This window comes from Prunus avium, chromosome 5 (assembly GCF_965620075.1).
Source record: "Prunus avium chromosome 5, drPruAviu1.hap1.1, whole genome shotgun sequence".
Classification (NCBI taxonomy): Eukaryota; Viridiplantae; Streptophyta; class Magnoliopsida; order Rosales; family Rosaceae; genus Prunus; species Prunus avium.
In genome coordinates, this window is record NC_142288.1 from 26823185 (window position 1) to 26843336 (window position 20152).

The 20152-nt window shown below is 36.9% G+C and overlaps 3 protein-coding genes across 6 annotated transcripts; 2 read left to right on the forward strand and 1 right to left on the reverse strand.

Annotated features, from left to right (window-relative positions):
- The first annotated feature begins 1230 nt into the window (after positions 1-1230).
- LOC110766858 (nucleobase-ascorbate transporter 6) lies at positions 1231-6819 on the forward strand. 4 transcript variants are annotated; one of them, XM_088253229.1, is made up of 16 exons: positions 1231-1446; positions 1545-1633; positions 1901-2045; positions 2913-3010; positions 3123-3299; positions 3617-3717; positions 3982-4057; positions 4150-4209; positions 4343-4527; positions 4825-4921; positions 5077-5163; positions 5546-5604; positions 5712-5803; positions 5919-5996; positions 6104-6264; positions 6366-6819. In XM_088253229.1, exons 3-16 carry the CDS (start codon positions 1928-1930, stop codon positions 6582-6584), a joined length of 1608 nt encoding a protein of 535 aa, XP_088109355.1. In that variant the 5' UTR covers positions 1231-1446; positions 1545-1633; positions 1901-1927; the 3' UTR covers positions 6585-6819. The 4 variants fall into 4 exon arrangements, with proteins under 4 accessions (XP_088109355.1, XP_088109354.1, XP_021825948.1 ...); XM_021970256.2 differs by having other exon boundaries at positions 1234-1392; XM_088253228.1 differs by having other exon boundaries at positions 1231-1633.
- Positions 6820-11222: 4403 nt separating this feature from the next.
- Positions 11223-13007, forward strand: LOC110766857 (uncharacterized). The gene is made up of 3 exons (XM_021970255.2): positions 11223-11732; positions 11852-12009; positions 12571-13007. Exons 1-3 carry the CDS (start codon positions 11423-11425, stop codon positions 12697-12699), a joined length of 597 nt encoding a protein of 198 aa, XP_021825947.1. The 5' UTR covers positions 11223-11422; the 3' UTR covers positions 12700-13007.
- Positions 13008-15060: 2053 nt separating this feature from the next.
- LOC110766855 (LIM domain-containing protein WLIM1) lies at positions 15061-17763 on the reverse strand. Its single transcript, XM_021970254.2, has 5 exons — positions 17443-17763; positions 16151-16247; positions 16021-16055; positions 15773-15859; positions 15061-15532 (listed from the first exon to the last, which is right to left on the reverse strand). The coding sequence occupies exons 1-5, from the start codon at positions 17578-17580 to the stop codon at positions 15326-15328; spliced, it is 564 nt and encodes a 187-aa protein (XP_021825946.1). The 5' UTR covers positions 17581-17763; the 3' UTR covers positions 15061-15325.
- Between the last annotated feature and the right edge of the window lie 2389 nt (positions 17764-20152).

A 20152-nucleotide genomic window follows, 5' to 3' on the forward strand; every position in this document is an offset into this window, starting at 1 on the left:
AGAGAATAAGTATATATATAGTACAGGGTCAGAAAATCCAATCACAATATTCTTATTTTGATTGCCCTTGTTTCGCTTTCCTACCTGCTCTACGATTGTGACCCATGTAAATTATAAGAGTAAAATCAACATATAAACTTGAGAATGACTGCAACAGTTGATGAGTTGGACAAATTAATGTAAGATGAATAAGTCAGATTTAGCATCTCCAGAGTTGTGGCTGCAAAGGATTTGGACTTTTGAGATTACCTAACCTACCTTGTCCCAAAAGACAGAAAATCAGGAAAAGAAAAAGAAGGGTTATGTGCCAATTGGGAGCTGTGGGTGGGCTTGCTTGAAAAACAAGAAAGAAAGAAAGAAGGAAGGAAGGAAAGAGATGGAAAAAGAGGAGGAAAATTGGTAGAGGAAGCCAGTTGGGATTGTATTGAGAGTGAAATGCGTTTGTTTAGTGAAGGGAAGGGACAGAAAAAGCAGGGATTGGGGTAGGGCGATTTTGATTGATGAAGAATTTTGTCGGCTCTTCTTTCTTTCACTATTGGCTCATGCTTTGGGCGCCCCAAGATTCATCTGGTAAAGGCACCATGTGATCATTCTCTTTCAAATCCCCAAATTACCCCTACAACTATACTTGTTTGCTTTTCTGCTAAAATTGGCTTTTCCTTTCAATGAGGATTACAAACTACTAAGTTTACAAGGACTCTATAATAATTGCAATAAATAAAAAAACCTATCCATGAACAATTCAAGGTGCACAATATTTCATTTCAATTTTCATTCACACTTATTAACTTTAAATTGCCACACCATTACTTTCTTGCTCGTTAGCTCAACGACTCATTTCGTGCCAATCTGTTAAAGAAAACAATATGTTATACTTTTATATTTTCATAAGGGGTATTAACGTCTTTCAATAAATTAACAAGTATCGGTGCTTCCATCTAGGGGATGTTGGTAAATGGGAATTGATGTTGTCAAGGAACCACCTTTATCTGACTAAACGCAAACTCAAACGGTGTCGTTTTCTCCTGACGACCTGTATCCGATCGTTCATGGCTTGACAAGTATCATTTGAATTTTCAACCACGGAGCTTTAAGGGGTTCCCTCTGGCTTTTTGCACAGCTGAACCACACTGAGATAAACAAACTGAGAAACCTCCAAAAATGAAAAACTAAAAACATAAACTTTATTAAATAAATAAATAAAATGGTTTTCTACTAAGCTCAATAAATAAGGTTTGGTAGGGTGTATTTTCTTGTTAGAAGGGAATGTGTAGTTAGCGTGTACAGTGTAGCTCCCACAGAGAGAGAGAGAGAGAGAGAGAGACTTTCACCTTGTAGAGAGAGAAAGTGAAGAATACAGAAAACTTTTTTGCTGCTCTGAACAGTTTTTTTGTATATCATATCTCACTCACTTCCCATTTTATCATGTTTACAGTCACACCTCTTGTACCGCCTCTTAACTGTGTTTACATACTCTGATTTTGTTCAACTAAGCACCTGGATTTGCCTGACTCTCTCTCTCTCTACCCATTTTGGGTGAACAGGGTGTGGGGTATATGGATTTTTGACTTTAGAGAGAGCTTCCCCTGCTTTCATATTTGGCTTTTGCTTTACTTCAGCTGCTAGTTAAAAGGTGCTTTTATATGTGCAATTATTTGTGCTCGTTTTGTGAAGCTTCCAGTTACACTATCATTTTCTGTTTTTTTTTTCTTATTCGCACAGTTCCCATCTCTATTATTTGGTAGTTTAGTGGGTATACATGTGAGTGGTTCAATCTTTTCGGTCATCACACTGTTGACTGTTTTTCCTGCTTTCAGCTCATTTTAGTGGGTTTTTGCTAGATTTGGGATCTGGGTTTTGCTTTGATTTGAGTTTCATAGTTGTTTCTGGTGTTTTTTAGTGAGAGAAAGCAAGCTCTAGAGGAATCATGGCAGGTGGAGGAGGAGGAGGCGGTGGAGCTCCAAAAGTAGATGAGCCACAGCCACATCCACCAAAAGAACAGCTACCCAACATTTCTTACTGCATTACAAGTCCACCTCCATGGCGTGAGTACCTCTAATCCACATTCAATGATTGTTTTTCTTCTTTTCCTAATTTGGATTATGAGTTCTCGTTCCCTTATTTAACGATAGTGTAAGAGTATTCATGGTGGATCTTAGTTTCTAACTGTGATTCTTATGGATCTTTTTGGCATATCTCAGGCAGGTTGTATATTATTTTCTTCTTTAATTTATTTTATTTTGGATACGAGATTCATGTATTGAATTGTTGAAAGTAGCTTTTCTTTAGTTATCTCTTTTTCTTTGGTAGATACCGCTTTTCAGAAAGGAAATGAAAAGTTGAAATTCTATCCTTCTTTTGTTTTTCTTTAATAGAAAAAAACATACTGTTTTTCTTCTTCACCTTCTTTTCCTTTTTTCTTTTTTGATTGCCTTTCTGGGGGGATTTATTTTAATTTTTTATATATATTCTGTTAATTGCTTGGTTATCTATTCTCTGCCTGTGCAGCGCTGTACTGATTAAGTTTTGTACTATTTTCGTAACCTGCCATCTTGTTTTGCATTAGGCGTAACCTAAGCTATGTGCCCAACTCTAATTTGGTGGGAACCCATTTGACTTTTGTTTATTGAGCCCCTGTAAAATTCTCTCATGGCTCTGGTTTCTCGTTACTCTTTGTCCCTTCTTTGGCAAAGCTTTTCTGTCACTCCTTGGTAATGGTGCTCTAAGTTCTGTTTGACCGTCTTCTGTTTAGGAAATTTAAATTGAATATGCTGTGGCATTGCAGATGTTGGGTAGTTTTGATTTTTAATGTAGTTGAGCTTCATTACTCTAAACTCATGTCGTTACTTCATTAGCTAGACATGAATAATTGAACAGTGATATAACAAAATCATGGGCCATTACTGGTGCAGCCGATGCCATTCTCCTTGGTTTTCAACATTACATTGTCATGCTTGGAACCTCAGTTCTCATTCCCAGTGCTCTTGTTCCCCAGATGGGAGGAGGAAATGTAAGACCTGAAGAACTTATTGCTTAAATTCTAATTGACGTCAACTAAATATTGTGTTTTTCTTCAAATTTGACCACCTGATATATGTCTGTGTCTCTTACTACTGTTATAGGAGGAGAAGGCCAAGGTGATCCAGACCCTACTCTTTGTTGCTGGTTTGAACACATTGCAACAGACATTGTTTGGGACTAGACTACCAGCAGTGATTGGCGGGTCGTATACGTTTGTCCCCACCACAATTTCAATCATATTAGCTGGCCGATTCAGTGATAGTGACGACCCTATAGATGTTCGTTCTGAAACCCATCCCGTTTTTACTTGGTAGTCATTTTATAAAACTTAGTTGTTTGTCATTTGGTGTCCAACATATGATATATCAGGTAACAGTAGTTGTTTTTTTATTATCAGTCATATGAACTTGCTGAAGAGCATCCACTGATTGCTGAAGCACTAATTACTAGATTTTTCTTATAGTAATTGATTTCTGATATTAAAGGGGAAGACAAGTATCCTGCGTTCAATTACTCGATAATTCTCATTCTCATCTGCACAGACTTGGCTGTAGGCTTGTAGCTTATGACTTTGTTTTGATGTCTTTCATTTCAGAAATTTAAGAGGACAATGCGGGCAATCCAGGGTTCTCTTATTGTTGCTTCAACTCTTCAGATAGTCTTAGGCTTCAGTGGCCTTTGGCGTAATGTTGCAAGGTTGGTTCTAAATAAATGAAAGTCAAATTTGGTGGTTAGAAAGATTAGTCTAGAACTTGTCAGATTTGTACTGAAACATTTCAGTTTTCTCCATTAAATTCTGTGCAAAGCAAAACAAATCAAGAAAAGAAAACTCAATACTTCTGATGTAGAACAGGAAAACTAATAATATGCATTCTGCATCAACTTCACTGGGATTTATTTCTTGTTAAGCTTAAAAATTCATGGTGGTTAAAACTTTTCAGTTTTATTTTTTTCTTTCAGGTTTTTAAGCCCACTTTCAGTTGTTCCCTTGGTAGGTCTAGTTGGTTTTGGACTCTACGAGTTAGGTTTTCCAGTGGTAAGTGTTCTTCTTAGATGTGTATGTATGCACACATATATGGTGAATAACGTTCTCACAGTTATTTCTTAATGCTTTTCCTGGATATTTAGCTTGCCAAATGTGTGGAGATTGGACTGCCAGAGCTTGTCATTTTAGTATTTGTTTCTCAGGTAATGGTCCTTAAATGTGTGATATGTTTAAATCCTTGTTAAGTGTCTTGCCTTTGTGCCTTTTATCTTTTTAACCTTGTGCAAAAATTATTCTTGTAATGCTAATATTGTTTTTGCAATGATTGTGATGCAGTATATGCCCCACATAATTCACAGAGGAAAACCCATATTTGACCGTTTTGCTGTCATATTTTCTATTGTGATTGTATGGATTTATGCTCACCTACTCACTGTTGGTGGAGCATATGATGATGCATCCCCAAAAACACAGGCAAGCTGCCGAACTGATCGTGCTGGACTTATAAATGCTGCTCCATGGTTAGTATGAAATGTGTCCTTAATATAGTTTTAACACTTTTATTGTTGTAACTTTTTTAGAAATCTAAAGCAAAATCTTTGGTGGACATGGAATTATTATTAAACAGAAATTTCCTTTTGTTATTCTTTTCAAAATAGGCTCCCAAACCATGCTAGGAAGTTTAGACATACTATGACATTTCCATCGTTTATTACCTTCGTTAAAATGTAAATATTTATTCACCATCATGGCTTATGTTCTGGATTGGTACCAAATATTTGTTGGAAATGAATCCTTATTGGAACTCGGGTTTGCAGGATAAGAGTTCCATACCCCTTCCAATGGGGAGCACCTTCATTTGATGCTGGTGAAGCCTTTGCTATGATGGCAGCGTCTTTTGTTGCTCTTATTGAGGTTTGTTCTCTTTAATTCTCATTCTCTTAAATTGGTAATAATTGATAAGCTAAAATTCATAATCATTATTGCTTTTGTTTCCAACACTACCCATTCATTTTGTTTTGACCCCTTAAAGGTTGCCTATTTCTCACATATTTGTAATGATAAAACAGTCCACTGGTGCTTTCATTGCTGTATCAAGGTATGCTAGTGCAACTCCAGTGCCACCTGCTATTCTGAGTCGTGGAGTTGGTTGGCAGGTACAAAAGCTTCTCTCTTTCCAATGTAGACTTTGCTTCTGCATGAACTTCTCTGATTTCCATTTGAACTTCTTGAGTTTGCTTCCAAACCTGAACATGTCATCAATCTATCAATGCTTTCCTTCTGTTATTTTTATTATTATTTTGTATTTGGTGGGGATGGTTCCTTAACAACTTGTTTAGCTGGCTTTTCTGTAAGATGGATTCTCATGAGCAATAGAAAATGCAGTTGTATTTTCATTGCCTGCATATGGAACAGTTGTGCATGTTGAATTTTGACAAAGATCATGCTCTCCCAAAACACTCCTGCACTCCTTTGTGGGAGCACGAATAGCGCTCCCTTTTTCCAATTGTAAATTAACTGTATAATTTCTACTCTCAGGGAGTTGGCATTCTGATTTCGGGCTTGTTTGGAACTGTGACTGGATCCTCAGTATCTGTGTAAGACTGTTAATAGGGAACGTTTATGCTGTTTAAACTTCATACTTCTATTAAGTGGAAAACAGAGTTTCTACCTTGTTCTAAGACTTCCCTTTGTCTCTGAGCAGAGAGAATGCTGGTCTTTTGGCCTTGACACGTGTTGGTAGTCGAAGGGTTGTGCAAATATCTGCTGGGTTCATGATATTTTTCTCCATTCTGGGTAAGTTGTTAACTTATGAGATATTCTCAATTCAATGTACGTTATAATTTATGTTATGCTGGCAATTTTTAGCGACTGTTTTGTTATTATTACTCATCATTTCATCATTGTACAGGCAAATTTGGAGCTGTCTTCGCATCAATCCCAGGGCCCATCATTGCTGCTTTGTATTGTCTTTTCTTTGCTTATGTTGGTATGTGCAGCTCATTCATCATGTTAACAAGCAGACATGTGGGCGGCTGATTCACTTTGTTATCAGATTTGTTATATGATACATTCCATTTCATCATGCATCCACAGGTGCTGGAGGCCTTAGCTTTCTTCAGTTCTGCAACCTGAACAGCTTCCGAACAAAGTTCATATTAGGCTTCTCTATCTTCATGGGACTGTCTGTGCCACAGTACTTCAATGAATACACAGCTATCAAAGGTTACGGTCCAGTCCACTCAGGAGGAAGATGGGTATGTTCCAAACATCAAACCCGGTGTTGCTTTGATTGAATCATGTAATGCTTGGTTATAATCTTCACTGACATACATACATGTTCATCTGTATTTGGCAGTTCAACGACATGATCAATGTCCCTCTACAGTCGGAAGCTTTCGTCGCAGGATGTGTGGCATATTTCCTGGACAACACACTGCACCGAAAAGATAGTTCAGTTAGGAAAGACAGGGGTAAGCATTGGTGGGACAAGTTCCGGTCGTTCAAGGGCGATTCGAGGAGCGAGGAGTTTTATTCTCTACCATTCAATCTAAACAAGTATTTTCCATCTGTATGAAGCTCTTGGTTGTGAGTTTTAGGCTTATGGTGTAATGATCCATCCATCCCAAGTTTTCAATAACTTATCTTTTACTCACGCTTAGCGAATATATAATATAATCTTTTCCTAAATAGGATGCGGTATTAGTACATTTATTTCATTATATTCCTTGCTGTAAATCCAACTGGGGATGTGAATTAAAGTTAGCATTGAAGCAGTTTGTGTGCTCTCAAATATCATTTTATTTTTAAAATTCCTTCTGTTTTTATATGCTTGCTTTATTAGTCTCATTTTAGCTAGAAATTTGACTCTGTCAGTCCACATTATTTACTATGTTACGTAACGTGACCAAATAAAATTCTTGTGGACCAAGTCATTTCCTATTGTGACATCAAAGCCTGGCTATTGTTATTAGAAAATACTTCCATGTAGTTCGTTTTGACTTGGGCAGAATATCTCAAAGGGCCATTGATTGATTCACAACTTGAGCCAGCAAATTCCAAGAAAATTCAAAGGCTTGCATTGCATGGGTTGGACCTGTCATAAAGCGACTGATATTGGGTACAACTCATAAATAGTAGTTTACTTTTCTAGATGGGCCCTTGGGTTAAGGTAAAAAATGGTATTGCTTGGAAGATTATTAGGTTCAAAATCTTTTATTTATTTATTTAATACAAACGATATTGGGGAACGAGACTTTTCTACAACTGCCAAGGTACCATGGGTTTGAACATATACCAAGGTACTATGGGGATTTAAGCTTGAGATCATTTATCTATAAATCAATGCCATTTTCTAATTGGGTTAGATCCCGTTGGCAAATCTTGTTTAATTTTTATCTACAAACCTGTGGAATAACACTGTGTGGTCCACCCCAGAAGTTGAAGTATTTGGATTCCCTAATATCATTGATGTAGCAGGATTTGGAAGGAGTTTGAGATCCATGTCACAAATATCGTTATTGAGTTATTGGTGAGACCCACTATTGTGTGGTTGATCCACAATTTCGTTAAGAGCCCAATTAGGGCAGACCCACTTGAAAATTTGTTCAATCATTCAGCAGCTTATAGCAAAAGGTATCTGTTCATTTGAAGATTCTTTGATTCTAGAACTACCAGCTTGTACCACATGTCCCTTATTATTCATTGAAAATTTATTCTCACTATCGAACAAATTATTTGAAAATTATTAAAATACTCGAAATTTTCTAACAAATACATTGAATACATATGTTCACCAAATAACGTGACAGATAATCCATTCGAATATAAGTATGTTTTAAATATTACGAACAAGTAATAGATTGACACATTATTTAGCGAGTAAATTTAGTCAATTTAGCATTATTGTGTCCAAAGTGATGGTGAAATGTGATGAAGTAGACAACCATAATTCCATTTGATAATTTGAGTGTGGGAGCCATCCCACTCTCCAATCCTTTAGGTACGGAAGAAAGAGGAGATGTGTCTTTACTCGAAGACACATTTCACCCCTGTTTAAGCACTTATGTTTAACAAATAATTAAAATAAAATAAAACAAGAGCAAACTACTTAAAATACAGGTGGATGATTTTATTAGATATCTTCTTCGGCTTTTGGTCACAGATTAGGGTACATGGAGATGGAAGAAAACAAAAACCAGCCCATGAATCAAATCCCCCACAACTTCCTATTTGCTGTTTGGTATGGAAAACTTGCAGATACACCGTTTTATTGCTAATGAAATGAGAATGCATGGGGCCCTATGAAAGAAACAAAAACCTACCTCCATCTGATTACCAAAATAAAATTCCCAGAAATTCTGATTTCCTGCTGTTTGGTGAGGTCTGATTAGGACCTAAACATATTACTGTTACATTTATTATCCACCCACTTCAATTCATGAAAAGGAGGAGGAGTAGGATTCCATCCATTAGTTTTTTTTTTTTTTTTTTTTTGGGTACATGAATAAAATGCACAAAGAATTGAAAGAGTTTGATAGATTTGGGCATGGCCATGTGTTTTTGTCTTTTTATGGCTGTAGATAAGTCAGAAAGGGTCATATTCTTTCATTTAATGTTACATGGTTCTGGTCCCCAAATTTTAATTAGGGTTTTGGGTAACCCCGATTTGTTGGATGGACTACGTATTGCTTTGAAGAAGGTGAGAGGTCGACTTTTTGCCTTAGATGCGAAGTAAACGTTCTACTATCTGTTCTTTTTAGGATCTTTCCTATCGAGAGAGGGGCGATAGTATACTAAACTCACACGAACTACACGGATGCTAGGACTCGAACCTAGAACCTTGCCTAAGTGAGTAATTACTCCAAACCACTACATTAATGAGTCCTATGCAATGTTCTATTATCTAGAATATAAGAACGGGTCATCTTGACGACACTTTTTTCAATAGTATAAAGGGTAAAGCTTGGGAAAAAAAAACACTGAGATTAGCAAATCAATAAGATATTAATGAGATTGGAAGATCTAGCTACAAGAGTCAAAGTTGCATGATCGTGAATGATTACTGTGGTTCCCCTTCAATTGGACCTAAAATAATGTGGCTTTTCCCATGTAGATGTCCAAGTTTTAATGAATTGCTTGCTGGATTTGCTGGCTTTCACCACTAAACTTATGCTTGTTAATTGCAGTCAGAGTAAACCCTTCTTGTCTTCTTGACGACACATGTGTAGTATTTCAAGATTTTGAAGCGTACAATTTGCCACGTGATGTCATCTTGATCTCACATGAGATGGCCAGGCATGTGGGAGATATTCTAAACAAATATGTAAAATAAGCAAAGTGTAAGAGTAATTTACATCAACAAACTAATTATGTATTTTGGACTTGAAGATGTGTAAAAATCTAGTCATTTTTCAGAACCAAATCAATAAAATTTTATAGCTTTAGTAGTAGATCATTTATTTCCGCTATACACATTTAGAAATGTGTATAGTTTGTGAAAATATTTTGGTATAAAAATAATATTTTTGATGGAGATACGAGGGCCATATCAATTGGTAATTTCAAAGACAGAAAATCTGATAAGAGTAGCGGCTCCACTAGTTTGATTTGATCCAGTCGTATCACTTTTGTTTGCTCCTCATTCCAACAACCGAGCATGGAAGGAAACCTTAGAGTGGCCCCCTACCCAATTGCAATGATCTGCAAATAGGTCAAGCATGGAATGATATTTGAACACAATAATTTCCCATTACCGCTCATATCCATCATACTTTAGTCAGCCCTAAGTCCTAAAAGCTTCAAATAATGCACGTCACAATCCCTATTACAAGATAAAAGAAGAGTTCAATGTCCCCTTAATTTTTAATCATTTATGGATGGAAATAACTAAACCGAATCAATCACTAATAGTTATATGCACCGCATAATGCTTACATTGGAATGGTATTTGGTTTGAAGTTTAAATCGGACCAAATCAGACCGCGACTGTCCTTTTGGATGAGCGTGAGATTTGTTTTATAATGTAAAGAAAAATGGAGGTTGCTTTGGGTGGCCGCCATGGAAAGAATTAAAAAGGGAAGAAACGGAAAGCCAAAAAGCCAGAGGTTTGTTCAGCTATCACTTTTCGAAGCCCCCCTTTTGCAAAACGCAAGAACGTAACGTAAATCAGAGAGTGACCGAAGCTAAGATTGCTCACATGCGACACGTACTTAAATAACGTGTTCAAAAAGAAGCTGAGGCTTACGAAACTGTATTTGGAGTACAAATAGCATGAGCCGGGGGGGGGGGCCCACCTCAAACAAAACGCAGAGCTTCGTCACGTTTTCCTCTCCGTTTTTTCCGTAACCCCAAAAACTGAAAAACGAAAAGGAAAACAATTATCATTCTCACGCGTTCTCGCTCTGGTCCTGTTTGGTGGGCAATGCGAGGGGAACAATGGAGGAGAGAGAGATGTATCATATGTTGGACGGATATATGCTCTCTTCAATGTCGTCTTTTTCATTTGTGGTCCTTTGTCTAGAATAGAATGTATTATATATTTACATGGGGCCATGCCATTACCATTTAGCTTTTCAATTTGTCAATAACTTATGAAATTGAAAAGTCGCAATTTTGGTTGGTCTTAGTTGGTTGTTTTGTGGTGCCAGCCACACGTGCATTTAATTAACTAAAATTATACCTTATTTACTGATTATTTCATGTGGAGGTGATCATCACGCAGAAAAACTTACTTGTAATGAGATAACACTGTTTTGTTATCTCCGATCAATAATACAATGACACGTGAAGAATTATGTTATTGACCGGAAATAGCAAAAAGTATTATCCCGTTGCATTGAAAGCTTTTATCAAGATGAGGGGCACACATACACAGTTTTTATGCAAATTTAAAGAGATATCAAATTTAATGTTGATGTGGTGACGTGGTACCAACGTAAAGTCGTCTTACATAAACTAAAGTTTAACTCGCAATTGTTAGATGACTTGTTGCAAATGTAACGCATCTAATTAAGAAATGGGTTAACAACAACTCGCGTATTATACAACCACGAGGACCCCCTCAACTCTCTCTGTCCAGCCAACCAATCACTCCTCGACACATCATGAAGCATTGGATAATCATGCCCACAGTCTTCCCTCAAAATTACCAAGATACCCCTCCTCAGGCTTGATTATTCTTTTGAACCATAATTACAGAAGTAATAGAAGCCTGCAGGGTGCAGAGAGAGAGAGAGAGAGAGAGAGAGAGATATAGACGAGTAAAGGATGAGAAGTGGGGATATTGGTGGCTATAAAGAGCTTGTTGTATAGCTCAAACCACCTCCTCTTCCCCTACCTTCCTCCCTCTCCTGGCATTTCTTCAGCTTTCATTGTCTGTGTCTCTGTGTTAGAGAGAGAGAGAGAGAGAGGATAATGGGAAATTGCCAAGCAATTGATGCAGCAACTTTGGTTATACAACATCCAAGTGGGAAAGAAGAGAAATTTTATTGGTCTGTGAGTGCAAGTGAGATCATGAAGGCCAATCCTGGCCACTATGTTGCTCTGCTCATCTCCACCACCTTGTGCCCCTCCAATCCCAACAACAATGGCGATAAAAAAGACAAGAATTTGAACCAGAAAGACAACAACAACAGCACTTCAGTTCGCTTGACACGCATAAAGCTTCTCAGGCCAACTGATACTCTTGTTCTTGGCCAAGTTTACAGGCTCATCACCACTCAAGGTTTCAACTTTTCTCTCTCTCTCTCTCTCTCTCTCTCTCTGTTTTTGATCATTTTTCCATTTTAATTGTGGGTTCAAATTGTTTATCTTGGATTTTGGTTTCTGGGTTTTTGTTTTCAGAGGTGATGAAGGGTTTGTGGGCAAAGAAGCAAGCAAAGGTGAAGAGAAGCCACTCAAACCAGATGGAAACAGAGCAGCCACAGGAGAGGGTGAGAGAGAAGCCAGTACTGACAGCAGCCAGAAGATCTGAGGCTTCTGAGCTGGAGAAGGACAACCAGGTAATTTAATTTTAATTTAACTACATTATCTCATCTCATAAATTAATTTGATTCACATCTCCATATCAGCCTGTCACATTTAGAGTAGATTCTTTCTTCAAATTGCATACATGGTTTTGAAGTTACTGGGTTCCCTGAATTCCTCAAGCCAAACCAACCTTTGCTTCTGTTCTTCTGCTAAAAGTGGTCAATCAAATTTTCTTGATAATTAATTATTTTTTATTTATAATTATTTAAAGTGAAAGCATTATGATTAATATTTCAGACAAGAACATATTAAAAGAAGATTCTTTTCATTTGTTAATCAGCATAAAATCAGGGAAAAGAGCATTGAGTTTCCTTCTGTAACGGCCTAAATCATTAAGTAGATGAATAAATAAATAAACAAAATGCTTGGAACTCGTTTCAAGTAATGGGCTAAATGAATAAACAAATAATTGAATGAACCCAATGAATAAATAAAAATGAGTGAATTAATTGTTCTGTTCAATGCTTTTTCTTTCTCATTAATGGAAAGTTGAAAAAAACCACTCAAAATAATCATCTCAAATATTTGACCAGGTGGCTAAACATGAGAGAGGGCACCGACCAAGAACAGCAGCATCATCATCAACTCATCAGTCTGCCAGTACTGCCAGGTCAAGAACATGGCAGCCCTCATTACACAGCATCTCAGAGGCCACAGGCTGATATCCCATGTTTCCTAATCTTCCCACATGATGCGTAAGCAACAGTGGAGCAATATGGATCAATTGGTGCTCCATCTGCAGAAGATCAAAGCCCTCCTCCTGCATGACTTGTTAAAAAGTACTTTTGAGTTGAAACTTCAATAGGGTTCATTTAAGGGGGCAGGTAGAAAACTAAATGAGCATAGACTTTCTTTTTTCTTTTTCTTGAGGTGGAGGTCTGAGTAAGTTGTGTATAGAAAAGGGTGAAATCTCTAGAATCAATGTAATGAAGAGCTCTTGTTTAATGGAAGTTCTAGTTCAAGAAGAAAATTTCTTTGGTTCCATCCATAGTTAAAACTTCTGTTTCTGAACTTGAAAAAACTAAGAAAAATTAATTTTGTGACAGCAAAAAGTGAAAGTTTATCTTGCATGCAAACAACACAACACAATCATCATAGTCAAGCAGCAGGGCCAGGCCTATTGTAATTATATATCTATGGCCCTTATGCCTCATAATTATACTCAAATAAGATAACAAATTAAGGTTTTAACGCATGTGCTCCTTCTTCTGCACCCGAGTTCAAATTTCCCTCCTCGTAAGGTTTTTAACGGGGACAAATATATCAGCATCCAACTGCAAAAGATATTCTCAAGCAACAATAGTTGAGCTATAAAAGGTTCCAAAGTTAACTTTAATCATCAACCCTGTACTTTTTGACATTGAGAGTTGAGACAAGCCATCAAAAAATGTACAACTTCAAGCGCACAGGTAAAAACGGAAACTTCCCGAACAACAGCATCATTATTGATTGCTCCTATCTTTTTTTCATTCGTTGTACAGAGCAAGACAGACCAAAGATGACAAAGCAAAAAAGACGGCTTTTCCTTTCCGTTTTCTCTTCTTCTTCTTTGTTAACTTTATGTATAAAACCATATTCACTAGGAGGAATATTGCTCCACTTCATATACATGGGAAAGCTTTTTAAGTAGGACAATTGCTAACAGCTCACATGAGGCTACTTTTGCTTAGGCATGCAACTCACTCAGTTGATTATGCATTTTGGGGTCCTCAGATTCCATGAAATCAATAAAATCCCACTTTCGATGTGGGGCTGGCATGGCATCATGCGTTTTCCATTGTTGAACAAACTCATACAAGAATCACATAAAATTTGTCTACATTTTGCCTTTTGAAAACCCGTTGATATATATCATATTACTGAGTTGCTTATCCATGGCTTTTCCCTTTTGATAGCATTACCTTACTTCTCACAATCCATTTATCTGGATCTAATTTCTTCATCAGAAAGTGACTTAACCTAAATTATTTTCTCAAAATGGTAGCATAGATTCTTCTTTATATGTAAGAGTGAGAGATAATCATCATTCAGTTCAGCTTGGTTTGCTTCTAACGAAAGTATGGAAGAACTAGACTAGCCAAAATCATTGTAGGAACATATTCCCTCTTTAAAAGCGTGACAACAAGAACAATCTTTGACTAGTCTCCACCATAACTTTGACAAAAATTGGCCTTTGAAGCTGAATGACAATCATCGTATCGTCATCGGCAAATTAAGGCTTGCGTAATAATTTTTTTTCACTTTTCCCCTCATTGCGCTTGATTTTGGGTTGGATGCTCACACTTCAATATAAATGTCCTTGAATTTTTTAATACCTGGATGAAAATCTCAGGCTCAGCATTTGATATGACAAGCAGCTGCTTGCTCTTTCTCTTCCTAACTAAAATCAAATGAAACTTGTAATCTTGTGTTAGAAACATAGAAGTAACTTGTTTTGGGAGAGAGGGAAGTCCATGACTGGAACAACAAAGGCCCAATATACACTTTGGAACTCAAACGCACCAAAAAGGCTCAATCCCAGAATTGCCTACAACCATTTTTCACCAGTCGCCTGCGAACAAGTTCTCCATTCATGTGTGGACCAAATAAACATGGTCTTTAGTTTTGACCCTGTAATATGTTATCTTTTTTGAGATCATACATAAGATATATAATGAACTGGGGAGTGAGACGTCAACTGTGTTTGATAAAGACAGCTAACTCAGACAAGGATTCCTTTGATCTATATTCAATTTTAAGAATTGTTAAGGATTCGTTTGAGTGAGTCAAGAAGAGCCATGTCATGGGAGGAATTCGTCAAATTTTGGCTGTTTGGAATTGAAGCAGCCAACCAGCCCTTTCATGCAGAATACTAATGCAGGGCCCCAAATGCCAAGGCCATCAACTTCTATTTTAATGATGAATATAACTAAGAAAACAACAGATGAGGAGACAGAAAGTTGGTTTTGTAGGCAAAGATGAAAGATAAGAGGCAGACACTCATGTAGCCATATTATAAATGAAACCATATCAAAAATCAAATCTGAAAAACATAGGATATTTCAGCCTGTTGCTATTTTATTGGAAAAACTAGGCTTTAACTCGCTGTATATTTTATCCATTCAAACTCACACTCAGAACTTAGCACCAATGCGCAAAACAAATTTTTGTACCGGCAACATATTACATAAATAGAAAAAGGGAACCCCAATAGCTCTTCTTGTATGCTACGACAGTTGCATCGGACTCTTGCTTAGAAACCCCACTGTGAGAGTGATCGAACTTAGCATGAACATTTCGATTTAACCACTAAGACTCTGCGTTCTCAGTCACCCCTTGAACTTCTTCCTGCTTGCTAAGCTGGCTGAAGTTTCCTTTCTCCTTGAATAGTTGGCTATGGTGATGCCTGCAGTAGAGACGATGCTCATGAGCTACGTAGTTTGATGGGCTGATCACACAGCCTCCATGGCTGCACCTGAAACAAGGCTTATGGTATGATGTGCCATCAACTGCCACCTGAAAAATGAAGCAATCAGATTATAGAATGCAGGATTTTAAATGTCATGCAATTGATATATTCATAATTGCAGGTAAAAGTGATGGAAGTTGTCGGAAAACCATATCGGATCAAATCTGTGTTTGCATATAAACGAGACAGTTCCATACAAGCAGACTATAGTTGGCTAAATACGTTTTTAATAAGGTTAATATGATTCAATCCTGCAAAGCTCATTGATATGTTGAACAGAAATTTACCTTTTCAATAGGGTAAACTGTTTTCTTGCAAGCAACACACTTGTCTTGAGTCCCGGCAAATAAACTAGAAACTTTACTATTGTTGACCTGTGTAAATTTTCTCACAATTGGAACAGTTAGCGTGATTATTATAAACTTCTAGAAACAAGATTAAATCCCACTACGTAAATTCTATTTTCTCATTCAACCATATATAAATTGTAGGAATAAAGAAATAAAAAAGGAATCAGAAAAAGAAAGGCATGTACCTGTTCTGATCTGTCTCTAACAGTTTTTGGTATACCTGAAGCACAACAATAGTAAAAAATGAATCCAACATTACAATTTAGCAAGCAGATAGGTAAATATGCCTTAAGACAAGTCATAGCAGCTTATAACCTTCGAAACTTTTATCCAAGCTTCCAGTCATCTTCAATAGCTGATCAAAGTGAGGCTTGCAATACAAAACACCCTCAAAAGAGGAATAATTACTAAGCTGCATAGACAGAAGTAAGTAAGTATTAAATATAAGACATCCTCATAAATATATAAACAATCAAGTACAACTAGAAAAACAGAGTAAAACTTTTCTATCTTTTAAAGATTAAAGAGTCACACACAATTAAATGCGGCAAGCAGGTCCCTGGTTTCTGAATTAGTTACAAACTTCAAATGAAAAAGAACTGAACCCTTAATGGGTCCACCTAGGCTCAGAAACTCAATTTATTAGAACCTCTATCACCATCCAGGAACTTAGAAGACATAATGGATTCATGGTTGGCAATTTAGTGAGCACATTGTTACCAGCATTCAATTCTAACGTGAATAAGGCAGTATAATTTATTCTCACACTGTAGAAAGCTTTTCTTTAGCTTGATACTCAATATATTCTGTGGTTGGATTTTTGAACAAGTCCCTTCATTACAACCATGAAAAAGTGGTCCAGGTACAATTATGAACAAGCTTTTGATCAGAAATTTGAAGGTAATTGACAACTGGGGTGAATCACCAGTTTTGAACATATCCACAATTAAAAATCAATCTTACTTCTAAGAACAGAAAGCACCTTCACATGACTACAAATTTTAATCTTCAAGGAAAGCTCAACCGTACAAACATTCATGTTCCTTAAAACTCTACTTAAGCAACATATTAGTAGGCATACTAAGATGCACCTAACCACCATTTATCATATCTTGATGACAAGCTGACAAAGTATATATCGATCACAATGTTTACGAATGAATCAATTAAAAGGAAATCCTTTCGAGAGCATTGTCAATGCAAATAAATTTTTGGATGTATCAAATGAAGAGTACAATTCCCAGTGGATCTACATGCCCACATCCAAAGATCAATGGCTTGAGCTCACTAACCCAGCTAGACAGCTAAGTAAGTGACCCCATGCTCAAATATCAAACAAGTTATAATTGTAAAAGAAGGAAATCTCAATCTTTCTTTTCTTTCATTTATACACATCCATCCATCATGATCATCCAAATCTTATAAGAAAAAGGAAACCATATAGAAATATCCATAATTGAGCACAAACAAAAATGATGTAAGAAAAGCATGGCACAGATATAAACATGACCAACAGAAACAAAAGAGCATCAGAAACCATGAAATCAATGCAAAAGCGAGTGTCTTTATATCAGTAGATGTGTTTTAGGAAACAAAATTGAAGTCACCTTGAGGGTGCCCTTGCAGTGGTGGCATCTAAAGCATGCCTTGTGGTAGACTTTGTTGTCAGCAGTGAGCTGATCAACCAAGTAGACAGTCTTCTCACATGCTTTGCACTTCTGGGTTGTCCCTGCAAATGTTGCCATCCCACCCAATAATCTTCTCTTCCCCACCCTCAAAAATCTCTCTGAACAAGACACTAACTTTTCTCAGACCCACAAACCAAAAACCTTTCCTTTTCCTGATTAGAGAAGACTTTATCTCTCTCTCTCTCTCTCTCTCTTTGAATTTGAGTCCAAGGTTTACAGCTCAGACATAATACAGAAAAATTTGCAAATGGCTTGTGATGCTGATGGGTGTTATTTTTGAACTTAGCCCAATCAAATTTCCTAGCTGTACAATAATGGGGGCCGTATGGTAATCTTCTTCTAAAGGTTATGATGGCTTCGGTTCCACCAAACCAAACTCCTATCAAAATGACCATTCTGTCCTCAGTTAGGGACACGTGTCCTTCTGTTGAGTGGCTTATGATTCTGAAACAGTGAAACTATGATTGTTTAGACCAAGGTTTAGCACACAGATTCGAACATATCACGGTCTCTCTGTCGTAACTCTCGCGTCTAACTAACCTTTTTGGACACCACACAAATTTACATAACGTTAGCTAGCTACGAGTTAAAGCCAGTTTGTCAGCTCATTTTTTTGCATTCAAGATTAATTTTCATTTTTCGTAAATTAAAGTAGTGAAAAAACACAAATTGTGCTAGTAGGGTATAACTCAATTGGTTAAGCTCTTTCATCTCTATTTTCGTGAATAGAAATTCGAAACGGGTGGTGCTAGAGGCACCAACTCTCTAATAGAGGTGGAGCTCGCCAATACAACGGGTCCCACTCTTTATTAGAAAGTTGGTGCCTCTAGCATTTTCCGATTCGAAACCCTCAAGCACTCAATAACTTGTACTCAAAAGAAATGATTTCTGTTTAAATCTTGAAGTTAACGCTCCAAGAAGTCAAGTGGTTGTATATAGTATAATCACTTTCTAATTAAGTGGCATTTAATTATTTTTGAATGGAAAAGAAAAAGGAAAAAAACCACTGACCCAAAAGAAGAAAAAAGAAAAAAGGTACACCTTTGTTGTGGTGTGGTCAGGCCATATATATGATAGTGGTGGTGTATGATCTTCTTTTTGAATTTTTATGACATTATGTTATATCATAGGGGTCTGTGGGACAGATAATATGTTACATGCAGTGATGCATAATTCAGATTTTCACTGCAAAAAGCTAAATAATGCTCCCAATTTTAAAATGTAGCCTCAGCCCCACCTCTTTATGCCCTTTCCAATCTTATCAAACACTTTGTATGGTTCTTGATGGAGGTTGGTGTGAGAAGATTACAAATTAAAAATAAATAATAACGAAAAAACAGAGGAGAACAAAATTTTAATTTCTGACATCATGCACATTATTAGGCTTCCACAGATATGTTATTTTTCAAAATTGAATGTAAAGATACAAAGAGCAACAAGTGCCAAAGATGTCATATTCTCAACTATTTTCTCAAATTTTCTTACCAAATATTCTTGTTTTGTATTTTTCTTCTCTCAGTTATTTTCTTTATTGTTTTCTTTCTGAAGACTTCAGCCGCTTCTAATTTGAAGTCACATGGAACCATCTGGAAACAGCACATCGTCTCATCGTCACTAGCCAATATATTTTTCCTCTGAGTAAGCCGCCACTAGCTAAAGTCAAAAACTTGCAAAATAAAGTATGCTTTAAATTTGAAAACGCCTTCCTAATCCTGTAGTTTTGGAACTGTTGTATCAAAACCGGCTTATAAACGGAAAGGTGCTTAAGAGTTCTTGAATCATAACATTCCACCATACTTCCATCCTTGACGTTACCACTCTATCAATATGAGCCCAATAGTAGCCCATTTTTCTCCATTTTGAGGTGGCGTCACTTATTTACTAGTATTTAATATGTCTATGCATAATACCAACCACTATGATATCATTTCATAAGAGTCCATGGGTGGAGTGATCAATGTCCTTTCTCCTTGATATCATTTCTAGCCAGCATACCAAAAAAATGTAACCTCCCAAACGCCGCCATCATCACCTCACTCATGATAGTAGAAATAGTAGGGTATGGTGTTGCTGATTATGTAGTCTACATGCATAGCTAAGAATGCTAAATCATTGGAGAAAATTGTTGTTGATCGAGAATGTGGTATTGGGAATCTCAAGGGGGAAGAGTGCTCTAAAAGTTCTAAGATAAAATTTGTATGCCGGGAGTAAAATTCCGTGCTTAAAATTACCTAGAGATTATGCTGCAACAAGATGCTCTTCCATGGGCGTTGTGTTACAGTTTATGATAAAAAGAAATTGGGCTTCACAGAAAAGGATGTTAACATCTGTTGAAGTGTTCTCTTCTGGTGTAGTTTGGAAAACCTTTTGCTGATAGTCATGTGAAATGATGTTTTTGAGTTGTAGCACATAACGATGTTGGCTTATAATGTTTTCATGGTCTTCTTGTTAAACTGTTTTCTAGTAGCTCCCCAGCTGAGATTCTCTTTTCTTTGTTGGTAATCTCCATCTAAGGTCATGCGAGTAGAAAGCCTTCACAGTTTCTTCGAGAAAACGTATTAGGAATGCTACCCTTGGGTTTAAATTAGGCAAAACATTCAGTGCAAAAAACAGAGAACACTCAGCCGAA